The sequence below is a fragment of the Uloborus diversus genome, chromosome 7 (genome assembly GCF_026930045.1).
Source record: "Uloborus diversus isolate 005 chromosome 7, Udiv.v.3.1, whole genome shotgun sequence".
Lineage (NCBI taxonomy): Eukaryota > Metazoa > Arthropoda > Arachnida > Araneae > Uloboridae > Uloborus > Uloborus diversus.
The window spans coordinates 73,776,628-73,802,042 of record NC_072737.1 but is presented as its reverse complement, the minus strand read 5'-3'; the positions used below and the strand labels follow the sequence as shown (position 1 = coordinate 73,802,042).

At 34.4% G+C, this 25,415-nt stretch overlaps 1 protein-coding gene across 1 annotated transcript in view; it reads right to left on the bottom strand.

Moving 5' to 3' along the window:
* The window catches only part of LOC129226741 (uncharacterized), an 88,262-nt gene that overhangs the window by 13,741 nt on the left and 49,106 nt on the right, over positions 1–25,415 (bottom strand). Inside the window, exons 13-24 of the mRNA XM_054861371.1 lie at positions 24,538–24,648; positions 22,956–23,066; positions 21,792–21,986; positions 17,675–17,899; positions 14,993–15,193; positions 12,222–12,509; positions 12,082–12,167; positions 11,135–11,216; positions 8,198–8,308; positions 6,931–7,143; positions 4,153–4,530; positions 722–3,978 (exon numbers count right to left, since the gene is read on the bottom strand). Coding sequence (XP_054717346.1) covers positions 722–3,978; positions 4,153–4,530; positions 6,931–7,143; positions 8,198–8,308; positions 11,135–11,216; positions 12,082–12,167; positions 12,222–12,509; positions 14,993–15,193; positions 17,675–17,899; positions 21,792–21,986; positions 22,956–23,066; positions 24,538–24,648 — 5,258 coding nt within the window. The remainder of the gene's footprint in view (positions 1–721; positions 3,979–4,152; positions 4,531–6,930; positions 7,144–8,197; positions 8,309–11,134; positions 11,217–12,081; positions 12,168–12,221; positions 12,510–14,992; positions 15,194–17,674; positions 17,900–21,791; positions 21,987–22,955; positions 23,067–24,537; positions 24,649–25,415) is intronic.

Sequence of the window (25,415 nt, the reverse complement as noted above, 5' to 3'; positions counted from 1 at the left end):
GATAACCCCCCTGTTCTTGTGATACTGGAATGTTTGGTTGCACTATAGATGGAACCACTTCTTTTTGTGGCATGTTCTGCTGCAAAAACGGTGCTTCTTGCTGCATAACTTGTTGTTGAGGCCTGGGTCTATTTTGGAACATATAAGTCTGCTGTTGTTGGAACTGTTGTTGATAATTATTAACCTGATTATTTACGTTGGAGTGTTGTTGAATAGGTGATGTAATTCCAGTGTTCCCAGCACTAAATGGTTGTTGAGAAGAAAGCACTGGTTGTTGTATACTCGGTTGTAGATTTTGAGGTTCTGGGAATTGTTGATTGCTTTGCTGTTGATGTTCTGGCCTATTTTGATACGCTTGATATTGTTGTGCAGGGATTTGATTTTGGACGAAATTTTGTTGCACAGTAGCGATGTTTTGTGGTTGACTCTGCGGCAAAGTACCTTGAGCAACATGAGGAAACTGTTGATAAGGAGTATTATAATTTTGTTGAGTCTGTTGAGACACTTGATTGTGTACTTGCATGCCTAAAAATTGGTTCGGTACTTGTTGAAGGGGTGTCTGAATTACACTTGCACTTGAATGTTGATAATTGGAGCTTTGGGAAAGATTTTGACTGCTTACGTAATGTTGTGTTTCTTCCTGTTGAATTTGTTGAGGTTTATGCCCCGAAAGAGGAACTGCAGATGGAAATTGTTGTGCGGAAGAAGGGGATATGCTTACAGATGGAGAAGGGGGATTTACTTGATTACTTGTCTCGGACGGTCGATGAGCCCAAAACTGATTGTGCTGCTCTTGAGAAGCTTGCTGTTGAAATGACTGTGGTGCATACTTATTTTCATGAGGAATTTGTTGATTTTGCAGTTGAATAGCTGGAATTGGTTTATGTTGAAAATTAAAGTTTTGTGTAGCTGGTTGAATATAGTTCGGTTGCATTTCTTGAGGTTGATGATTATTTTGAGATCCGTATTGAGGTCTCTGAATTGCCGGTCCATATTGCATGCCAACAGATCCACCCAGAACATATTTATCTTGCATACTCGTGAACTGTTGTTGATGACTTAAGGGTCTGTCTTGAGGATATGTGTTGTACTGACTTTGCTGCTGATCCTGTACCGGTTTATTTTGGTAACTTGCTTCTTGTTGATGCATTGGTACTTGGTTTTGATTATTTATTATAGCATATGAATTATAAGTATTTGCATCTTGTTGTAAAGACGCTCCAGAAAAGTTGTTTTGATGCTGGTACACCTGATTTTGAGTAATAAGTGGTTGCTCAGATTGCAAAAACTGCTGTGAACTCTCGTGTTGATTGTAAGGAATATTATGATTACTGATAATTTGTGGTTGTTCACTCTGTGCTGGAGTCTGCTTTCGCACTTGCGCAAAATCAAGTGGTGGAACACCTTGTTGTGAATCTTGTGACTGAATATTTGGAGACTGATTTTGTAAATAGTACTGAGACTGCATGTTTTCACTTACTTGTGAATCCGGGGAATCCGGTTTTAGTAAAACAACATGAGGAGTTTGATATTGTTGTTGAATTTGATGTTGTTGAGCTATTAGTTCATCACTATTCTGAACAGCTTGTTGGGGTGCTGGTGTTTTGTTTATATCCTGATTCAAATATTGCGTTTGTTCTTGAAGTAAATAAGGTTTGTTTTGCATTACACTTTGCTGGATTGTATTTTGCACATGAACGTCGTTTTGAGAAAATTGGATTAACTGTTGGTTTTGCTGGGAGATATCAGTTTCTTGATCAACTGATGGATTTTCACTGACAAAATGTGGATCTTGAGCTTGTGTTTGAATATGTGCTTGAGAATTTTGAATATTTTCTGGTCTAAAATGTGCTGTTACGTGCAAATTTTTATCATCATTTTGCGGAATTGAGACATGCGCGGACTGTGATACATCTCCCGTGCTTATTTCAAGTTGTGCTTGATCATTCAATGTCTGTATTTCACTCTCCTGTGTTTTATCTTTGTTTTTGTCATAAAAGTATTGTTCTTGCGTGGATTGTATTTTTTGTAATTGATTTTGTTGTTGTGATTGTTGCGCTTGCAGTTGCTGTATTAAAACTTGCTGCTGCTGAGACTGGTAATTTAATCTTTCGAGATCTTGCAAATGTGGTAATTTCGCTTCTTGATAATCAGGAATTTTTTCTATAGTAACGCTGTCATCGTGTAATGAAGTAGCAAGATCACTATGTGAATGATCATTTTGGTGTTGGTTAGTTGGGATTTCCTCTAATACGTCATTTGAAGTGCTAATACTGTCCGACTGTGATTGACTTGAAGTTTGGACTGGAACTGGAATTTCCACTTGTTGTTTTGAAGGGGGAGCATGATGATTAAATTGCTGGATTACTGTTTGGTCAGTTTCTGAAGAGGTACCGGTAGTTTCTTCAGAATTTAGTATACTTTCCATTAACGAGGAATTGCTAGTGTTATCGTTTTCCGGGAAAGGAGGCATAGTTTGAATTTCAACTGATTGAGCATCAATATGTACTTCTTCTGGCGTGGAAGTATTTTTATTTATTTCTTGAGGATTTGGATACTTTGTGTCTAATACATTACTAGTTTGTGAAGTTTCTGGAGATTGGGATACAGCAGCTTCACTAACAAATGGTGGTCTCGCTGCATTATGATTATTGAATTGGGTCAAAAAGCCAATTTTTTGTGTTCCAGCCTGTAATTGTTGTTGAAGTGACGGAGGCATTGGAAGATTAGTTGAAAGAAACTGCTGTTGCTGAAACTGAGGTGTCATTTGAGAATATTGGTCATGTTGTAATGGAAGATTGGAAAGGAATCCTTGCCCTTGTGTTTGAGGATAATAGGAAGTTTGGTAAGGAATATTAGGGATTTGTGATGGGTGTACTAATTGTATGCCACCTGGATTGCTTTGATATGCATAATGGGGATATAAATGATACTGAGGATTCACACCTTGTTGTAGTAATGGGGAAACAAACGCAGGATTGGAGAGCAAATGATGTGAAGCTAATATGTTTTGGAGGCTAGGATTTGCGATAAGATGCTGCAACAAAGCTCCGTGAAGTGCAAGTGGATTGTTGAATGAAAAGTCTGGTTTGGCTTTTGTATTTTCAGAAGTTTCATTCAGCTTGTCTGATAATGATTCAGAACTTGGTTTGATTTTACTACTATCTTTTGAAATTTCATCTTGAGTAGTTGTTTTCAGGTCTAACGCATCTTTGTTATCATTTTGAATGGAACTATTTGTTGACAAAGAGTCTGACGCCTGTTTTATCTCTGATTCAGAAGTGTCAGGAACTTGGTCTTTCGTGACATTCGATGGATTCTTAATCTTAGTGTAATCTGCAGGTTCCTTTTTCTCTGGAACTTGAGGAGCCAATTCTGTTACTTGAGCTGGTCTCTGATGATTTGAAAGTACGGTATGCAGGTTAGACATTAACTGCTGAAGGTTTTGCAAAATGGGTTTCATACTCCCTTCACTTTCTTCTCTGTTACTTTCTGAATCTTTTACATTAAGGCTCTCTGAATTTTCGGAAGTGAGATGTGGTTTGAGTACTGGTTTTTGTTTCAAGTGTTGATTAGTAGACGGACGACCTTCTAACACTACAGGTCGATTGGCTTCAGTTGTTTCTGACGTTATGCTGCTGGAAGTAACCTTCTCTTTTGGTAAATCAGAAGGTGTGGTCTCAATGGAGTATATAGGTTTGCGGGTGGGGGGACGAGGACTGTTTTTTCTTCTAATTGGAGTTGGTTTTCTGTGTGGCTTTCTTGTTGATGTGACCTGAGTAGGTCTGGTTTGCTTTTGGGTAACTGTTGGTGGTTTACTCGTAGTTTTCTTTTCAATTGGCTTCACATCGTCAAAAGCATTTACTACAGGATTTTCTTCTATCCCAGTATCAGAAATAGTTGGTTTCAGCATACAAGGCTTGGGAGTAGTAAGTAGTTCATCTGATGGTAAATCAATGGATATAGTTGTAGATTGTGCTGAAGGGGCAATAGTTGATTTTCTTCTATACGGTTTCGGTGGTCTTCGAGATGATGACGGTCGGCGAGTAGTAGTAATTTCGAAATCTAACATTTGCGCATCCGTAGGTACAGATGTATAATCACTAAGACTAGTATCCGTTTCTGATTCTGCTAACTCGTCTATAATACCACTAGATGTTTCAATCAAATCTGAATAATCCGACGTTTCTGGTAGATTTATTGTAATTGTTGTAGGATCACTCATTTTTACTTGTTCTTCAATTTCGGCTAAACTTTCATATAAATCAGTAGGTAAATGCCCAAGACTTAATTTCAAATTATCTTCAGTACTTTCTTCAGTTTTTGAAAGGGAGTCCGCTCCTGTTGCTACCTCATCCGAAGAAAAGTTTTCTTCAGTTATCATTGTCGTACCATCATCTGACAGATATTCATCAGTATGCTCTGAATGATTTTCGTCACCGGTTTCGTAGTCTTCTGGATCTCGACTCAAAGCTTCTACATTATCGTAATCAGTTCCAGGTTCTGTTGTGGTGATGGCGGGTGAAGTTCCTGAAAGATTCAAGAAACAGGAACATTTTCAAGGAGCAAGCATTAGAATTTCATTCTTGATCAAACAATAAAAATTTTATTACGTTGTTTCTAAAATATGCTAGTTAAAAAGACTAGCCCCAATTTATGAGTTTTTAGAACACTGATTGTTAGTAAGGTTAATACGTTATAAGTAAGAATCGAACTTTAGCAAGGTAATGCTTGAACTGGTTTCTTTTTAAATTACCAAAACTGATGACAAAAAAGAACAGGCAGGGTAACTAAAAACTATTTTTCTAAACATGCGAAAACCTCAAACTTGTAATTTCATTGTGTGAATAGAAGAAATTTTGTCTGAAATTACACACTAGGCTGAAGTAGAAATTCTACAAGAGTAATGAAAAAAAAATGGTATAGTCTGAAAGAAGCTTCTCTCAACAATATTTACCTCTAATGACATTCAAGCGATTATTTTACAATCTTCTGACATTCAAGCTTGCTCCTTTCAAACGTTTCAACTGTTTTTTGAAAACAACTTAAAAGGAACTTTATAATCCTGCCAAAATGCCTACAAAGTCTTTAGCTCTTCATAATAATTTCATTTCAGTCTTGCAGAACTGTAAGTGTAAGATGGACTTCTTTCTAGAAAAACTTCAGTGCCACATATTTAAAATTAGGATCCAAGTCGTCTTGAGAATAAAGTAGAAGATACTGAAACTGTCCTTTATTTTGAACAACAAAGCAATTTAAATCATCCATCAACGTCTATAAAATCATTATTGCATCGTAAAAAAAGTATAAACGCACTTACAATTGTTCTTTAAACATAATAATGAATTGCTAAAACTAAACTACTCTACACCACTCTTACCATCTTTTCATAATCTGTGTAACTTTTCTTCAGCAACTTTATGGATCATTGTTACATTGTGAGCTTGTTATTGGTTAAAGAGGTTAAAGGTGTATGTTAGTAAATATGATACGTTATAAAACACCATTTCGTTGTCGACAGGATTCTGAAAGCAAGTAACATTACAATCATATGCAAAACAACCTCATTCACACCCTTGATAGCACAGCACAGCATGTCATAGCAAAATGATCACATTTGCATAGTGACTGAAATGTGACAACTCACTGTGAAACATTTGTGACATATTTCATATGACTTCCCTGTCACATCCATGCAACAAATAATTTGTGACCCGTCACTTTGTGACAATACGAAGAAGTCATTGTAAGGTCGTTTCGGGACTGTCACGTGATAGGGACCCTTGCTTTAGAGTTTCACTCGATCTTCATACAAAGGGTCCCGTTTTAATCACTGTGCTATTAGAGAGATCATGAGTAAGAAATTAAAGTGTAAAACAATAAAATGTTCTTGATTAAAATGAAAAATAAGAATTAAGTTTGTACAGTTATGGTGATTTAGATGGTTAATATTGTTGCTGTTCATACTTAGAAAGAAATATTAACGCCGGTTAAAATGTTCACAAAAATGCATGAGTATTTTCATAATGCCATAAAGATATTTTCATAGCAGCTTGAATAAGTTTGATTACAAACTCAACAAATGCTTTGGAAACGAAAATTATAGGGATACATTAAAAGATGTGACACTTTAGTTTAATGAATATCTTGGAATTTTAGTTTGTTTCGTATTAGCATTTGTAAAGCACATAAGATATATGATATTATCGCCTGCTGATTTATGACAAGAAAACTAAAGCAGATGATAAAAATATTAGAAACAACCGAGTTTTACAAAAAGCTCCTTGAAAAATTAATTAAAATGTCTTTTTTTAACATTTTTAAGTCAAAAAAAAAAAAAAAAATTCATATCATGAAAAGTCAGCATTGTATTAAACCTACAGACTTACAGAAAAAAAAATCGTCATTTTAAATGTTCATAAAATGTGGGGACGTATGTAGAGTTATTGGTTTGGCCATCGGTTGTTATGCATTTCTAGATTAAAATTAGCTTTGTAGGCGTTTCGGGGACAATAATTATTGTCAAAATTAAAAACACTGACGTCGCAGTGTCTAGATCGATTACCTCAATCTGTCTACCTCAAACAGCAACATGTTTATATGCATATTCTCAAGTATCAGAAAGAATCTTTGCTTTAACATGCAGTTCTAAATGATATTTTCGGAAGGCTTGCATTGTGTATCAAAATCATGATAAGTACCAAATAAATCTAAACTGCTTTCTTATTTGGCCAATTAGTTTTATCAATTGAGTCACTAAACTCCTTCTTTAAAATTCAAGAGATGACTGGTTCTCGCACTCATCGATTCAATTTATATTATATCAAATTGATTCACAACTCTTTTTTTACCAAAATAAAAGTATCCATTCTCTTTACTTATTTTAAAAAACTTCACACAGAATATATAAATGAGAAGGTGAAATCTTACCTCGTATAATGGACGGCTCTACTGTGCTTTTTGAGGAGCAGATGCAAGTGGGGCACTTTCCTTCAGGTGGATCCTTGTCTAGCGAGCAGCCTTCGGTACAGGTAGGAGCTATGCAAATGGAATCGCACTTACACTGAGGACAGCCGTCGTCTCCAATCACATTGTAGCAGCGACGTCCTACGCAGCGTGTTCTAGGGCAAACTCGGCCTTCCGCTACATGGGAGAAAGAGCAAAAGATTGATTTCTAAATTGAATCAAATGATTTTAGAAATCTTAGTGATGCAGAATGTAAAAATATGTAATGATATTTAATATGTTTATAATTTATAAAAAGAATAAAAGGACATAATGTTCAAGTTATTCCGTACGTTATAATAATGTTGTAAAAGTAAATGGAAAGTGAAGGTTCTGCAACTGAACTGGTGCAGCAACTTTTTGCCGCATGTCTTCGGTTATAAACGATTTCATCGCATGAGTCTTGAAACAGGGAATGCTGGAATATTGGAATCAGAGAAAGGTGTTTACAAACGGATAGGATAAAACGTCTTTTCAGTAATCTAGAATCTTTTATATTGATCTCGCAGTTTGTTTAAGTATTTAACTTAGTAACAAGAAGGCGCTAAACTAGGAAATGATTAGAGTTAGAAACTGCTTTTATTGCATGGAAATTTACACACAACGCATTTCAAGCTTGAATAGTAACACAGCTATTCTGGAAAAAAATTGAGCACTTAATTTTGCATCAGGATTAGCGCAATTCTGTAGCAACCCTAACTTATATGACTATTTTATATACAAATGAGAAACTGGGTATCTGTAGAAGTGTTTCTCAAAACGTGGATAGCTAATAAAATCTTCGTATTTCCCTAATAAGCGGTGAACATGACGCCAATCAGCCAAAACAATATCAGTTTATGGCTAGCTTTTTGGCTCAAATAGTCCTGCGAGTTCACCAATCTTTTTGCACCCACGCATCACTAAGTTTATACAGTTTTTCAGGAGTCATTGCCGTGGATAACAATACCAAGAAAACTCGCCAATTATGGAAACATTTCTCACCTTCTCACATGATACACGCAAGAAACCGTTCATCTATGTTGAATGTATTTCAATGCTCTTACGATCCATTGCTATACTTCTGCAGCTGTTTTAATTCGTTTTTACGACAAAACATGCGTTAAAATGTGCATTTTTTCTGAAAAATGTTAACAATAATAATTGAAATAATGCACTTTGTTTAGAAATTTAAATTTCATTTCATACTAACCTCCACGAATGATTCCACAGAAGCAAGACGGGCATACCTCATCGTCCCACTTCATAACCATACAACCAATAGCACACATTGGAATAGGGCAACGTGGCTCCACATCAATGCCTGCAATGAGCCAATAGTTTATTAAACCAACAAAACATACTGTTTAAATTAAAATTTATGAAACTGTTTCGATATTACGTATGGTTAAACAAAAGCGTAACCCTAAGAATAAAGTTCACCTTATTACAACGTTGACATTAAAATGTATATAATTTAGAGTTGCAATTTCTCTATTTTAGACTGCACTACTCATATTTTTGTAGTGTTATTGCATTTAGTTTCAAAAAGAAAAGACCCATAAATAAAATTTCTTGAGATATGTTATAGTTTCCTAAAAATGAGGGAAAAAATCAATATGGAACCAGTTAATTTTGAACTTATTAAATTCATTTTATCTTGCCACCCAGACAAATGTGACTAATCAAAATTTCGCTCTTAACGTCATAGATTTTCTGTTCATAGAAAAATATTATGGAGAAAACTTTGTAAAAATATGCTGATATTTGAACATGGGGATCTAGTTTTGTACATAATATTTTCTTTAGAATACGTAAAGTTTTGAATTTGTCAAATATTGAGATCCATTTATCTTTAAAGGCTAAATATAATAATTAAATCTATGTCGACAGTGATTTGATCTTTACATTTTTCTAGATATAAGCAATTGTATACATTACTAAACGAGAAAAAAGCATGCATTATGTATAAACCCATCGTACTATCCTAGTAAAAAATATAAGTAATAAAAATTAGGGGTGTAGTAACAAAACCAGTTCAATCCATTTTTTAAAACATTATAGAAGAGACCAAAATATTTCTCGCTTTGTCCACCTATTTTTGTCAAATGAATTAATTTTCGATTGGATAAACTTTTGCGTATGATGTTACTTTTTAATTTCTTTTTTAGGTTAACAGTATTGCGTAGTTAGTTACAAAGAAAATAATTTAGATGAGTTGGTTTTGAAGTAAAATTTCGTTCTATTTCTTTTTCAATTTCCGTTCAAAATTAAATTAAATGTATGTGACATTTCACTTTTATGACATGTATTATCCTGTAAGTTCAATGATAACTGATTAAGCAAAATATTGTTAATGATGGTTACCCATGTGTTTTTACAAGTGGCTGTTTTAGTACAGCGGTTCTGAACTTGGGTGGTGCGCCCCACTGTGAAGGTGTAGATGAATTTCAAGGGAGGAGTGAATGTATAAAAATAAAAAGTAAAAAAACAAAAAAACTTACTGAATTTTAAGGCCACGCGTAAATATTTTCGACGTTATCGCTTTTTTGAGATTTTAGTGCAATTTTCATCTACAGTAAAACCTGTAAAGTTGACCATCCTTGCAAGTTGATTACCTGTCCAAGTTGATAATTTTTCTCAAGTACAGAGTTAGTCTTATATAATATGTCTAAACCTCCATAAGTTGACCAAGTGTCTAAGTTGACCACTAAAGTACTGCTCCGCAAGCGGTCAACTTACACAAGTTTCACTGTACTTATGTTTGAATCTGAATTTTCATCCCTAGGATTTGAAAAATCAAAATACCGAACAAAGCTTGACATTGAAGTGGCTTGAGGTTCGTTTTGTTACAACCTAAAACTGAGAAAAATGTCAAACACAAACAGTGATAACCCTCAAATTGATGTTCTGAAAGTGACTGGAACAATTTCACAGTGGAACTGAGGACAATGAAACCTGTGTAAGTTGAGCACTTGCGGGGCAGTAATTTAGTGGTCAACTTAGACACGTGGTCGACTTATGGAGGTTTAGATATATTGCATAATTCTGTGCATGAGAAAAATGATCAACTTAAACAGGTGGTCAACTTGAAAGGGTGGTCAACTTTACAGGTTTTGCTATACCTTGTCTCTTTGATTGCTTGTATTCTGATAATAATATGTTCAGAATAAAGTAAAGTGTAATAATATTGAATTTCGTATTCGAAATTACTATCTATATATCGTCGGCACCATGCTAAAGTGCCGCCTGCCTTGTTTAGTTATCAGAGCAGTCTGACTGCGACAGGAAGGTCCGGGTTCGAATCCTGGCTCGGGCATGGACGTACTTTCTCTCTCCTGTCCTTGTCCTTTCTTTGTGTTAATGTGTTGTTGTGATGTGAATGGTTGCCTACTCTATAAACGGGTCCTTATGGCATGTGTGTACTGTAGAAGTCGGACTTCACACCAAATTACGGTACAGTTGGAAAAGTGAAGCAGCGCACTCCAAATTGCCAGCCTAGCTGGCACACGACAACAACAACAACAACCATGCTAAAGTAACGAATGTGAAAATTGACACTTTTCAGGAGAGCCAAAACAATACTTATTTTCCAGCTGACGCGTTGAGTTACTTTAAATGTTTTAAATTTTATATATGTAAATTTAAGTGTAAAACTATCGTTTGAAGTATAGTTATAACCAGTAGGCCTTTTTGAGTACTGCGGCAAACTATCGAATTTGAAAAACGGAATTCGTGATTTTTCACATTCGTTAGTTTAGCATGGTGCCGACGATATTGTCATTTGATAACCAGATTCAGTTATCCTAATCCGGTAATCGGTGATTGTAGTGGAGGGTGAAGGGCCGTAACCTTTAATCAGTGTTCAAAGGTGGCAAAGAGCATGAAAGTTTGAACTCCTGGTTTAGCGGAAGCATGGATTAAGCTGATCCTGAAATAAAGGTGATTTTTAGCAGCACTTTTTGCCTTGGTTGAGAGTGCTTCATTCGTTTTAGAATGAGTGAGCTTTGTTGAGTGATAGTCTCGATAAAAGAAGTATCAAATGAAAAAAGGAAAGAGCTTTTAAAAAACCCTGGATTAGGCTTATTTTGATACTTAACATCTGGAATAGATTTCTGAATACGTGAATGATTAGTTATACATTACTTACAAACAGGTATGGTCGGGCATGGCGTACGAATGCACTGAAGTCTTCTAATTACACATTTTTGACCTTCTGGACAATTCTTTTGCTGAAAACAAAATTGTTGTTTAATTAATGTTGGGAAGTGTAGGAAAACTTAAACGCAAATCAAACCTTTTCGTATTAATTTGCATGTTTTATTATTTTTTCATCTATATTGTGTTTCTCATAAGTTAAAGAATGACCTTCTAAATGATTACTACTTTTTTTGTGGTAAAAAGGGAGTAAGGATTCGAATTGAGTTGGGTGACTTTTGTAGTAACTTTGTTGAAGTATTTTAACTTAAATCCTGGACAATAACACGTCTCCTTTTCACTTAGCTATCCAAAAAGAAGTATACGCTGTCAAAATCATGCCTGAAGTTATCAGAGAAACGCTACAAAATGATGTGGTTTAATTGTTTGAACGTTATATATTTTTGCAACTCAGGTGGATTCAAAAACTTTTTGTTACGGTTGAATTTAAGCATTCAAAACTTTGAAGTACTTTTCAAAAAGGTTAAATATCCGAAATCAATCATATAGTTTCTTCTAGTTCTGCATTCGTTAAAAGCTTAGAAAAACTATCTTGAAATTTGTCTCTAATGTCTGCAATTAGTAAGCAGGAGTTACTCCAATTAATTACTTTCTTATGAAGCATGAAAAAACATAGAATTCAGGTTTTTCCACTCATGGAGACATTGTAAAACAACCAAGCACCTTCATTATCTCCAAATTTCGCCGAATGCAGATGCCGAATGGTACTCCAAATATTGCCGAATGCTGAAAATTTTGCCGAAGCGTCAGACAAAATTTGCCGAATAAGAAAAGTATTGGGAGGTCACAGTAATTTCTTGTGGCCTTCCATCGGGGAGCTCCTGACTGCTATCAGTATTTTGATCTTTGTAAATACAAAACCTAAAATAGAATACTAACCGCACATTTTTCATCTTCATCATCTTCAATGGTTTTTTCCTCAGCATAATCCGGAACATATCCATCCTCGTCGTGTTCATAATCTCCTGCAAGATGACTTTCTTCACCATGCAATTCTTCCCGCGCTTCGTCAGGTTGACCACCTTCCACGTCCCCTGATATATGATCGTCTGTGTTGTAGAGGTCTGATTCCAAAGGCTCTCCGAAAACAGGGAAGGCGTGACCACCGCTGTAGTGGTATCCAGGCAGTCCAGAATATTTTTCATTGTCACCATCACCATGAACGAAGAAGATTTTATCAACTTCTGGAACTATTTCTTTGCCTGGTAGAGGAATGAAATCTGCCTCCAAGTCTTCTCTCTTTTCTGGTTCCGTGTCAGTACCCTTAGAAATGCTTTCGTTGTTTTCGTGAGTCTTCTCTTCGGTTTCTGAAACATTAAAATTTAATAAACAAACCATAAAAAATGAATGCATATAAAGTACTTATTTACAACAAAAAATATGTGTGCATAATTTTCATAACAGTTTCAAAATATAATATAACTGCAAATTATTTAGCGAAAAAGTGCTTAAAGGAACTTAAATTTAAAAGGTTGTACACACCACAAATTTACGTTATCCATTACTTAGCAAGACAGGATTCCAAATAATCCATTAAAGTTTACATGCTTCGATCTAACTTTTTTTTTGCAATATCGAGGAACATTTCATTCTTTTATTATTTAAATAAATTGAATTACAATGAAAGAGTAAACCGACAGTGAATAAAAATAACGTGTTGGTTTATGAATTTTAATGTCTGATATTTGATTTCAAAAACTATTTCTCCTTATTGAATGTTTTGTCTTTTTATTAAGTTGATTATAGAATCCATGAATCAACGTAATATATAAAATAATATTGACATTAGGTGTATAATCACGGGAAAAAACAAAGCACTCTTTCATATTGCATCACTTGATTAAACTACCTCTAGCATTTCTTGCCAGAAACTAATTGTTTCTCTAATCCTTCTTAACCAGCGCTCTAAATCCTTTTTTTCCCTCGTGATTTACATCCCTATGCGTATCTTAATTGTCTAAGGCAGGTTATAGAAATAAATAACTGGAAAAGTAAACAAAAGTAAAAAAATTGCTATTTTCTAAATAAGATATTACTCTTTAAGTTTTCAGGTAAACAGAAAAAAATTCAGGAGAAAATCCCTCTCTCCCCTTAAGATTCATTATTCTGAAAACTTGAATATGACCCTTTTATAGATGCTGCACCAAAAAAAAAAAAAAGTTATCAGATTGTTCGAAGTGTTTTTCTGATGATAATGACTAATAGTATAAGTAAATATTTGAGTTGATAGCAATGCAGTTAAGAAGACGTTGAATTAGTGATGTTACCGTTAAAGTATGAAATCCGTTATTTTATAGAATACCTAGTTATTTCACGGAATAACTGATCGTGTCCGTTAAAGTATAAAAATCTCTTGTATTTCATGATTTAACTAGTTACTTCATAGAACAACGATCTGCAGCCCGTTAAAGTGTAAAATAATCAGCATCATATATAGATGATGTATGATATAGACGACAAATACATTTACCTTTCACCCCTGTGTTACACCCAAATGTTCGTGTAAAACCCAGTGTGTCAACAAAAAAATGTTTTGGTTTTAGAAATAATGTTCTTTGTAATTCCAAGTGTCATTTTTAGTAATCCTTGTTGTTACAAATGATTTTATGGTACGTTTCCATAAATACCATTTATACGCTGCATAAATTAGATAAATTGCTTCTTTTTCATTTTAATTGTCTATCAATAGTTTATTTATAGAATACCTATATATATGTACTAGTTATTTCATTTTAGATAAATTGTTTATTTTAGACTTTAACCGTCTCTCATTAGTTAATTTATAGAATACCTAGTTATTTCATAGAATAACTAGTTAAAGTGTCAAATGAATGACATATTACACACTTTAACGGACACGATCAGTTATTTCATGGAATAACCAGGTATTCTATGAAATAACTGCATTATATACTTTAACGGTAATAGTGATATGATTTTGATATTGAAAAACGATTTATTTAGTCACGCATAAGAAAGTTTCAAAGTTATTATATAAATGTGTTTATGTTATCAGTGATTTATTAATGGTTATCATCATTAGTACAATTATTAGTAACACAGGAATATTACGAAGGTTGGTGTTTCCTTGTGCGTGCCGTTCAAACCGGAGAGGAAAAAAGTTGTTACTGGTTACGCATTTCAAACTTATTTTGCACCCACTTTCAAAAGAAATATATCCTTTTTCGTTAGCTGCATGTAATTATTTTAATTTTTACTTTACGTAAGCGCTTACATCCACAAGCCTCTTTCTTACAGTGCTAAACAAAATATTATCAGATTTTTATTAATATATTATTTTAATCATACTAAGCTCGTAGTACAAGAGGCTGTTGTTTTTTCACAATTCTGAGAAACAAATAACAGTCTGCATTAATGCAGCAGGCGATCTAATACTCTAGTTCGTTAGGGATTTCATAGTTGGCGCCACTAAAACGTATAATTAAAGCTCATCCTTTCTGTAGCGCTCACTAAAAGCCTTGTGTGTACCGCGATGAAAAAAAAAAAAAAAAAAAAAAAAATTGGAGCCATAAAGCGATTGTTTGGTTTTAGGGTACGCTTTCCTCCTGTAGAACGAACAAGAAATTTGCTTATAAAACTCTGTTGCCATCGCATAATACGAGTTTAGTATGCTACTTTTATATAATCGCTAACAAGTAGATTTTGGTACTGATTTTCTCGTGCCGTTTTTTGAACACCCACAATATTAAAGCACAATTATTTTATATCGACATATTGAGCTTGTTATTATTATTTTTTGAATTTCAAAATAAAAGAAGTCGTGTCTCACCGGCCTGTTCCCCGACGGAGCAAACGCATCCCCTGCATCTGCCTTCCGGGGCATTGGTTTCAATTTTGCAGTGGGAGGGGCATTTGGGCTCCTTTTCACAGGGGGACTCGCAGATGCACTTTTGGCAGCCATCGTCGGCAGTCACAACACTGCAGTTGTAACCAAGGCACGTGGGCGGTGGACACTCTTTTACGGTGTTATCTGGGGGGCCGGAGAAAGAAATATATTTCAATTGGAGGATACTTTTATTTAACAAATGGACTCCCCGCAATTCGAGATTTTCGGCTCCGACGGAATTCAATATTTTTATATCATTATGTATAGCGCCATTTGCCAAAAATAAGAGCGAGATAACTGCTCAGCTCAATTTTCTTTTAATTCGATGTGATTTCAAATTCTGGGAGACTTATCGTTAGTATTACAGCCACAGTTTGAAGTGTTAACTTCAATTTAATTAAGCTTAATTTGAATTTTTCGGTAATGACTTATGGATCTCCTCACATTAAATTTAAGTCGTGGTTAAAATATTCTCTTTTTTTTCTGCCTAAGATAGGGAGATGCCCATCCCCCCAAGAGCAAAGGCAACCCCAAAGTGCCTCAAAGAACCCCCAAACCAAGTTTCCCAAAAGAAAAAAATACTCCTTAAAACACCCGACTAAAAATTTTAATTACGCAGTCTGCGCCATGACTTCCCTTAGGTGGGCACCCCTTCTTTAAGATAAACTGCAGACTGAAAACACATTGTCACTTCGGTTTACTTTGCAATAAACGTCCACCGGATAACCAATAAACACGTTCACTGTGTGCTTTGAATTTCTAACTTGATTTGTGCATCTTTCAAGAAGTTTTTGTCAGTGTTCACCTCTTTTATTTTAAAATGGAGCTATATATTGGACGATCAATAAAATCGTTAACAATACGTTTATGAATAAGGCTGGGCCGTATTGTTACTAAGATCTAGCAACCTATTTCCAGTAAAAGTTCAATTCTACCTCCGCAACTGAAAGCAAAAGCTATATATATCTCATCTGTGTAAACAAATACCATCTTATCTTCAAAAATAGCACTGAAATAGTCATAAAATATTTAGTGAACGAAAAACAGTATAAATTTCTGCAATATCGAAGCTTAGTAGTTAAAAGTATGAAGGTCAAGACAGCTCTACATTAGTTTAATTTGAAATAACTACGGAGAAATTCAGAGACGATATCTGACAGTGCGGGAAATACTGCTGCCATCTATCAGTTATATAAAGAAATAAACATAAATTAATATATGATCAAAAAATTTTCCTTTGTGATAAAAGTTAAAAACAATGAAGCGGTGTTTAAAATGCACAAACGTCTATAGAATTGCAGACACGTGTTTCAGAGTTAAAAGCAACTTCTTTCTATATTGGAAACGATGGTCCTTTGTGTATTTCAGACGTTATGTTACTATTTTAATAAAAATCTATATTATTAAATACTGATGAGTCCAGCAACGAACCTGATCCCATATTAGTCAAAGATAAATTTTAAATTTTCCCGTTTTAAACTTTCAGTGGTTTCATAAGACCCGGTTTCACTGCTTTTGTTGAAAATCAAAATGAAATATTTTGAATCTTTTTTCTCATTTGTGTCACATGTTTTCTTTGTCGCATTGCAGAGAGTCCATTGTAGATAGTATTGTGAGAGTAAAAACCATAGTTTCAATTGAGCACTTAATTTACCCAATAAAATTAAGCGCAATCTTAAATCTACATCATCGGAACTAGCTATTAAAAGATTTAGTGAAGTTTTTCCTCTTCTGTTTTGTCATCAGAGAATAAACTAAGATGCATTTCATGATTAAACTCATGCCTACGCTATGTTTGGCAAAAATATTGAGAATTAAGTAAGCAATTATATGTTAGTGATTAATTTTGTTAGTGAAACTTTACATTTTTAATGATTAAAAAGAAGATCCAAACAGAATGAAAAAGTTACAACACCAGAAACACACTGTTGAAAATTACCTAGAAAAAATCTTGAATTAAAATACTGTTGAAAATTTTTATTACTATTGCATTCATTTTTGGTGATTTTAGAAACATTTCAATTAAATAGAGGAAAATGGAATTTCCAATTTCGTAAAGTGAACCATTACATTTTTTCTCACAGCTGAGAGAAAAATGTTTAAAAAAACAGAAAATCAATAAATAACTGTTTTGTTTTTTAAGTAATAAAGCTTTTGTGAGGATAAAAAATACTCAAATTTATTTTTTATATACTTGATCAAATTGCACTGAATAATTTTTGTTAAGTAAAATATAATGATTACGGAATAAACCCCTGCTCAAAATCAAATAGCTTTAGTCCATTCATAAATTTTTATTGTATAAGCTTTATATGTACTTAATTGCAATGAGCTTATTACTTTTATGGGTTTAACTTTAGTAAAATTGTATAAGCTATCAGATGTCTTTTAAATATAGAAGTTTTTAGTCATGAAAGCCTTAAAAGTGCTATGTTAAGAATGACATGTGCAGGTAATGGAAGAATAAACGAAGGATATTCAAGTATCAATCACACGTCCTATTGTTTTTATGTTTTTTTAATTAATATATTTGTTTTGATACCTGCCAATGACTAGTGGCGATAATACCGCAATGATTTTACACACATAATACTTTAGTACTTAGAGAATTCATAAACTATTTACCTCTGGCTGACCTGGACAATTTACAAGCACAGCCTGGGCAACGTCCAGGTTCCTTGACCTCCTCTTCTATTTTGCAACCTTCTTGGCAAGTGGGTGCTGGGCACGGGGCTTTACAGAAGCAAATGGGGCATCCAGCTTTGTCTTCTCCATATGTGCAGTTCAACCCCTGACACGATACAGGCGGGCAGGAGTCAGAAACTGGCTTCGAAAGAATATGTTCCATTGCTGAAAAAGGTCCATCATTAAGAATATTTTGCGATTACAGTATATTACAGAATATATTTAGCCTAAAGGAATCTATAATGTCTTTTCTTAAAAATTTCTCGGAGGGAACAGAGTTTGAAAAAAAAAAAAAAAAAAAAGCTGAACGTGGATTGAAATTTACCACAGTAAGAACAAGCAGTTGGAGTTACAAACATAAATTAGGAAGTGCATTGTTGCAAATGTTATGAAAGGCATTGAAAAATACTTTGAAATGCAAAAATAAATTAATGTGCCAAATTACAAACTACCAGCTAGGTAATAACGAAATATAAAGGAGAAACATAAATTAGTAACTAAACCAAACATTAAAATGAAAAGATTAAAGGTGGCATACGCTTAAATCGCTTGCAACTTTCAAAAGAAATGAAATATTAGCAGGATGCAAAAGGATTGAATTATCAAACATAAAATATAAAGGAGAAACATAAATTAGTAACTAAACCAAACATCGAAATGAAAAGATTAAAGGTGGCATACGCTTAAATAGCTTGCAACTTTCAAAAGAAATGAAATATTAGCAGGATGCAAAAGGATTGAATTATCAAACATAAAATATAAAGGAGAAACATAAATTAGTAACTAAACCAAACATCGAAATGAAAAGATTAAAGGTGGCATACGCTTAAATCGCTTGCAACTTTCAAAAGAAATGAAATATTAGCAGGATGCAAAAGGATTGAATTATCAAACATAAAATATAAAGGAGAAACATAAATTAGTAACTAAACCAAACATCGAAATGAAAAGATTAAAGGTGGCATACGCTTAAATAGCTTGCAACTTTCAAAAGAAATGAAATATTAGCAGGATGCAAAAGGATTGAATTATCAAACATCCCGAGCCATTTTCGGAGATGCACGTGTTACATGTTGGAATATTGCTAAAACAAATTTATTTTTCCCTTGCATAATGAAAATGCACTTTACTACAACAAGTTTTTTTTTTTTTTTGAAGTTACCTTTATCCACACTTTCGGGCACGATTTCTCAAACTATTTATATTGATTCCAAAAACAGCAAAATAATCTTTAAAGAGCGGATTTTCGCTAAAAAGAGGAAAACTCATTAAAGTAACTTTAGTGATTAAAATTACTTTAATAACATGGACCAGGAACTTTTTTTTCATTTTACTGCAGTGTGAGAAAATGGTTTCGTGAAATCAAATTGCCAGGAAGATATCCAGTTTCTCAGCATTTTTGTGCGTTTTAAAATTTTGAAGCGAAAACATTGCTATAGGGGAAATAGTTTTCCATATTAACAGGGTAAAGTAACTTTGAACTTTGCATGGATGCTCATTTGGAAATTTTTCAGTAATGCACAAAAACATTAATAAATAAGTTAAAAAAAAACATTAATACAGTAAAACCTGTAAAGTTGACCACCTTTGTAAGTTGACCACCTGTCTATGTTGACCGCTTTTGTCAGGAACGGAATTAGTCCTATCTCATATAATAAAGGGAAACCTCTGTAACTTGACCACCTCTCTATCTTGACTACCTGTCTATCTTGACCACTAATGTACCCCAAATTTGGTTTGAAGTATTGTAAAAAACCCTTTGTAAGTTGACCACTTGGTTTATTTTTTTTAACTTTCTTTACAAAATTATTTTATTATATTATTTATTTATTTATTTATTATTATTATTGTTGTTTTGATAGCTTTCCAAAAATGTTTTTAATGCTTTGATGAGAGACCAGCATTTTACTAACTAACCAGCAGCATAAAGCTTATGCTGCTCTTTAATCTCCAAACTTGTTTTTCATTTGTTGTTCTATTTGAGATAGCTTTTTGTACTCTGTTCAATGAAAATTAGGTGTCAGTAAAAAAGTTCAAAGTTTTTTCTTTTAGTTCCAATATGTTGTGGCAATACAGGAATTGTGCTAAAAAGAGCAGGCCAGGATCTATACATTTTGGGCCCCCCTGCAACAAAATATGTAGGGGCCCTCCTTAGTGGCCAGCAGTGTCTATTTGTAAAGTGAATAAGTTTTAGTGCTATTTTTTTTTCTATTTTTTCTTCAATTTCTAGGACCTTTAGCCCCTTTAAGGACGCGGGCCCCTTGCTCTGCGGGTACGCAGATCTGGGCCTGCTAATGAGTAAAGTTACATGTTTCTGGTGCAATGGATTAAGAGATAGGACATTTTAATTTTGCCTTTATGAACTGGGAGAGTCGCGCTTTTTGCGCTTTGTGCTATAAATTGTACAAAAAAGGCTTGAAAAAGAAAGTTAGTTGAACTTGAGATTAATAAAAAGTATGAAATATTATATTAAAATTAATTGAAAATGGAAAAAGCCAGAGAAAATTAGCCGGCACATATGGAATTTCTAAAACTACAGTGTCTAATATAGTCAAAAACAAGGAAAAAAATAACAAAATTATTTGAATAATATTTTTAATTATTGTTTCACTTTCAATAATGTTAAACAATGAAAGTGAGTTGAACAGAAAGAATAAGGGTGAATTACTCAAAAAATGAAAACATGGTGCTAGAAATGACAAAAAAAAAAAAAAAAAAAAAAAAACATTACCGCCCTTTATAAGTTGACCACTTGTCTAAGTTGACCACCAAAGTACTGCACCGCGAGTGGTCAACTTACACAGGGTTTATTTTATTTTAGTTTGTCAAAATCAAGACCTCAGTTGCAATAGCCTGAGACCTCCACACATATATAAAATTCAAAACTAAATTATAGGAGGTCAAAAGTATCAGAAAAAAATTCAAATATTTTCCGAGCCTGCTCAAAGTTTCTCAATGTATAAGGGTTGCCCCAAATTAAAAGTGTACAAGTGCCATAACGTCAGAATGAATGATTCGATTGCAGCGACACTGCCCAAATATATAAAGAGTGGTATGAGTTATGCATCTCAGATGCCGTTCAGCGGTGAAACCTATTTGCTGTAGAGGAAATCGTACAAAAGGAAAGTCGTGCTATCCATGGATGCGTCCAAATCGGAACAACGTGCGGTAGTACGTCACCAATGATTCCATTGCCTTCGTTAATGAAATGATCCGAGATAATCAAAGGATTAAGACCCGTGAAATCAGTGGCGAACTCAATCTGAGTGAAGAAACGGTTGACACTATCATCCACAAATATCTGCAGTACAATACCCTAAACAAATACCTAACCTAACGGAACCCAGCCGTAGGGGAGTTTGGTCTTTATAGGACCAGACCCGTCCCTATGCCGGTCCCAAGCCCGGGTAAATGGGGAGGGTTCTGTGATGGTGTAGCATCCATGCATGTAAAACTACTACTATTTACTTACGCTTGAGCAGATCTGTATCTGCCCAGTGAATATCGAGTGGGACAGTGAGTAGGCAATGTTTGTCACCTAAGCAAGGTCTGTACCTGGGTCCACGGTGCTTAGAGTCGTAAGTGGTTGCACTATTGTTCCCGTCAGGATCTAGGGAGCCCCGGCCGAAAGGTCCGTACTATGAAAAGTCCATAGATGGTAGAGCAGAGTGGGGTTCCCTGTTTCGTACCCTACCTAACAGGTACCCTATTCAAACCCTATACTTCCTCAGGAATCAGCCCTGATCTTTCTACACCAAAGACATCGACCTGCTGCCGCAACGCTGGGACCTGTGTTTCAACGCCCATGACGATTACTTTTAATTAACATTAAAAGTATTATTTTTATACAACTTGTCTATTTTTCATTTGGGCAACCCTTATAGTTTGTATTTTCCACTTTTTCCAATGCATACATTATACTAGATTTACTATTAACATATACATTCTAGGAACAAGAATAAATAAATAATTAATAAATAAATTTTTCATTACTTACTGAAGTTTTCTGTTTGATTTATGCAAACAGCCTAACAATGAAGCTGAAAATTTCACTCACCGGTTGTGGAATTCTTGCACTGGCATCCGCATTCTAAACCGCTGTTAGCTGGCACATCGAGATCCATGTCACATCCCACTGGACATTCTTTTGGCTTGCATGACAGCTGACAGCGGCATTCAGCGCATCCTAGAGAGTTCACTGCCATCGTGCAGTTGTATCCTCGACATGGAGAAGGGGCACATGCTCGTTCCTCTGCACAAAAATAAGCTTAATGTAAGTTTTTGAGTTAATCAGGTCAAGTGCAAAACTTTTATGTGTGACAGAAATACCGTTAAGATTTAGTGAAAAAAATAATAACTTTGAAATTAAGATGATATCATATTTAGACGCACACATTTCAAAGTAGTCATAATAGTACTCTAAAGCAGTTGTGTGGTACTCTAACCACTATTATCAATAGAGGCTTAGAGTACTGCTTCTTTTTTTATTATTTGCTTTGCTAACTGCTGGCTAAGTATCGGAATGAGATTTTATTAATAAAACTCTAAGTAGGTGATGAGACATTTTCAGGTTCTGAATGCCTGTAAATGGATCTGAAGTATCTTGATTAGTTCTTTACTTGATGAATTTGTCTCCTTTTGTGCTACGTTTTTGCAGTTGGCACTTGGTTATCTGTCAATGTCTAAAACAAATGATCTTAAAGATCATTGGCATTAAGAAAAAAAAAAGAAGAAAGTTTATAACAATAATCAAGCCCACAAAATCCACTTTAGCAATATAAAAATCAGCTCCATATTAAAAGAAAGAGTCGTTAAAACAATTTCAATTTAATTATGGCTGCATCCCGTAAAGAGAAACTGCGGAACGTATACCGGTCCGGCACGTGGTGTGGCATAAGAGCGCATTCATACACACAGCACTATATAAAAACTTTACACTTAGTTTTCACTTCAAAATAGTTCATGGTTACAACAACTAGAGGTCAAACACTTTTTCAGCTTTCAGTTCTTAAAAGTTTCAATAGGAAAATTATGCACTTAAACTCAAAATAACGATTTTATGACTAAAAGTAATCATAGCACTGGGGCTCAAGTTGGTTAAAGAAACACAAGACGTGCAGTATTTATTCCAGGTGCGTGATTCCCCTTGATTTACCCTATTAAAATGTAAGATCAACATCTCATGTGTCAATTATCTAAGTTGCACATATTGCATACTTACCAAGATTTCCTTGGGGGCATTTACATACAGGGCAACCTTCTTCATCTCTTCCAATCAGAATACAGTTTTCCTCACACGACTGTACTCGACAGGTTAACTTGTACTGAGGTTCTAGAAAGAAAAAAGTATATTTATGTACAGTGTGATCTAAAAATAACCTAACTTTTTAGTTACAGAATAAAAATTAATATTTACAAGGTTTGTCCCAAAGTGAGTTTAATTTTTTTTTGCCACGCGACTGCACCGTGCAAACCTGCACAACCAGTTGGAAGTTGTAGGGGAGACTTATATGGTTGCTTTAAGCTTTCCAGTGACTCCTGGTTCAGTGGCCTACTAGCTCTCGGAGAGGTGGGATGTCATATTTAGTGAACCTCCGCGCAGTCTCGTCGTCGTGCTTAGGATGGAGATAACTTGAGAGCAACGTTTTGCGATAAAATTTTGCTTTAAACTCCGAAAGACGGCAAAGGAAGCATTCGATTTGCTCACACAGGTCTTCAAGGATGATTGCTTGTCATACTCGCAGGTCAAAAAGCGGCATAAGTCGTCAAGGAAGACCAGGAAGAATTAGTCAATAAGGCCCGTTCTGGGCAACCATCAGTATCGCGAACTCTTGTGGGTGATTTTCTAAACTAAGACCATCAAATGTGCGTTCGTTCGGTGTTAGAATAGTTAAATTTGCCGAAAACTGATGATCATCGAATTGTTTCAGAAGACATGCGTCGACATGACAGTGCACCGAGTCACATCGCCTTCGTTATTAACTTTTATCTGACTCGGGTCGGATCGGTGTTTCAACAGTGCCAAATTCTCCCTATTGCTGCGATGTAGCTCCGGCAGACTTCTTATTGTTCCCAAAAGTGAAAAGGGAGCTGAAAGGAAAATATCTGGATTCCCTGGACAACATTTAACATACCAAGCGATTTTCAGAAGGCCTATAATGCATGGGAAATACGCTGGCAAAGGTGTATAAACGCAGAAGGAAACTGTTTTTGAAGAGTTAAGTTCTATTAAAAGTTTTATCATTGAATCTATTTTTTTGAAAAAAGACTCATTACTTTTGGGACAAAACCTGTATTCATAATAGTATCTATTTAACTCAATACAACGCTTTGAATGGCCAACCAGTTTATCCATAGACTTTTTACATTCATTTTGGGAATGGTCTTTAACACCTGTGTCAAGGCTGCCTGAATGGCCAAACCTTAATGGTAAAAATCTCCTTTCACTGCAGTTCTCAGTTTCTGGAACAGAAAATGGATTTGTGTCCTCAATCATCCTACGTAGAACCTCTGAAGAACGAGCTTAGAAACAAGTACATGCTAAAGCTTATTTGTAGTTTTATTTGACGACGCTACAGTCACAAATTGATAAGTTTTGTAAAAAATAAATTAAGTTTACTTTGTCCGTTAATTATTTCATTAAACTTTGTTTTCACTTTATCTTTGTCTGCAAAAGTCTTTTATTGGGGATTGCACAGATAATGGTACCCAAAAAGGGGTAATGGATTTTAAAATATTAAGAATTCTTGTGTTATGTCAAGCATTTTTATTTATTATTTCATGTTTTTTAAAGTTAAACATACCTTTAATTTGTTGCTTACAGTAACAGAGAGGACAGCTGCTTTCATATGATCCAATTTCTTCGCAACCCTCAGGGCACGATTTTTGTCCGCATCCAAAAGACACTTTCTCACCTAAAATTGTAAACTGGGTTTTAGTTACTAAGAAATGAAGAGTAAGCAAGCCGTCCAATAACATAACATACAAACTGCTGAATGAAACTGGTATGTTATGAATTGTTTCAAATTCGGTATAAAACAGTGTATTAAAAAGGAAAGATATGTTAAGGTTAAATGTGCTGAAAATACTTTCATAAAATCGTTATACTCTTTAAAAAAAAATAAAAATATTCTAGTTGTACCACAAATGTCCCTAATATTCCTTTCCTTAAAAAAAAAAAAAAAGCAATTATTGCCCTTTTCATCATCGCGGGTTCGTGTCAGTAAAGTTCTCAATGCAATGTGTGCAGAATGGCCAGTCGTCACTGCTATTTCACTGCTTAATTAATCTCTTCTGGCAGAAATATTATCCACAGAAACTCATTAACTTTATACATCTGCCAACCTTGCAAAATCCATTAGTCCGAAATTCAAGATATTGTCAGTATAAAATAAGAAATCAATATAGAAAATCGTTTTAAAGACTCTCTTTATTTTATTGACAAAAGTACAAACTTAGTATCGTCAGCGTTTAGAGGAAATTCACCAAGTATCAACATTTGACAAAATTAAAATATAGATATTTGGTTAAATATATTTTAAAATTCTATATACTAATTTAAAACATTTAAACATTTATGCAGGAAAAATAAATGCATAAATAAGCGCAGTATATTTTTATATACAATTGTGAGCCTTAATGAAAGAATCAATAAAGAATTGATTAAAGTCATCTTCAAATA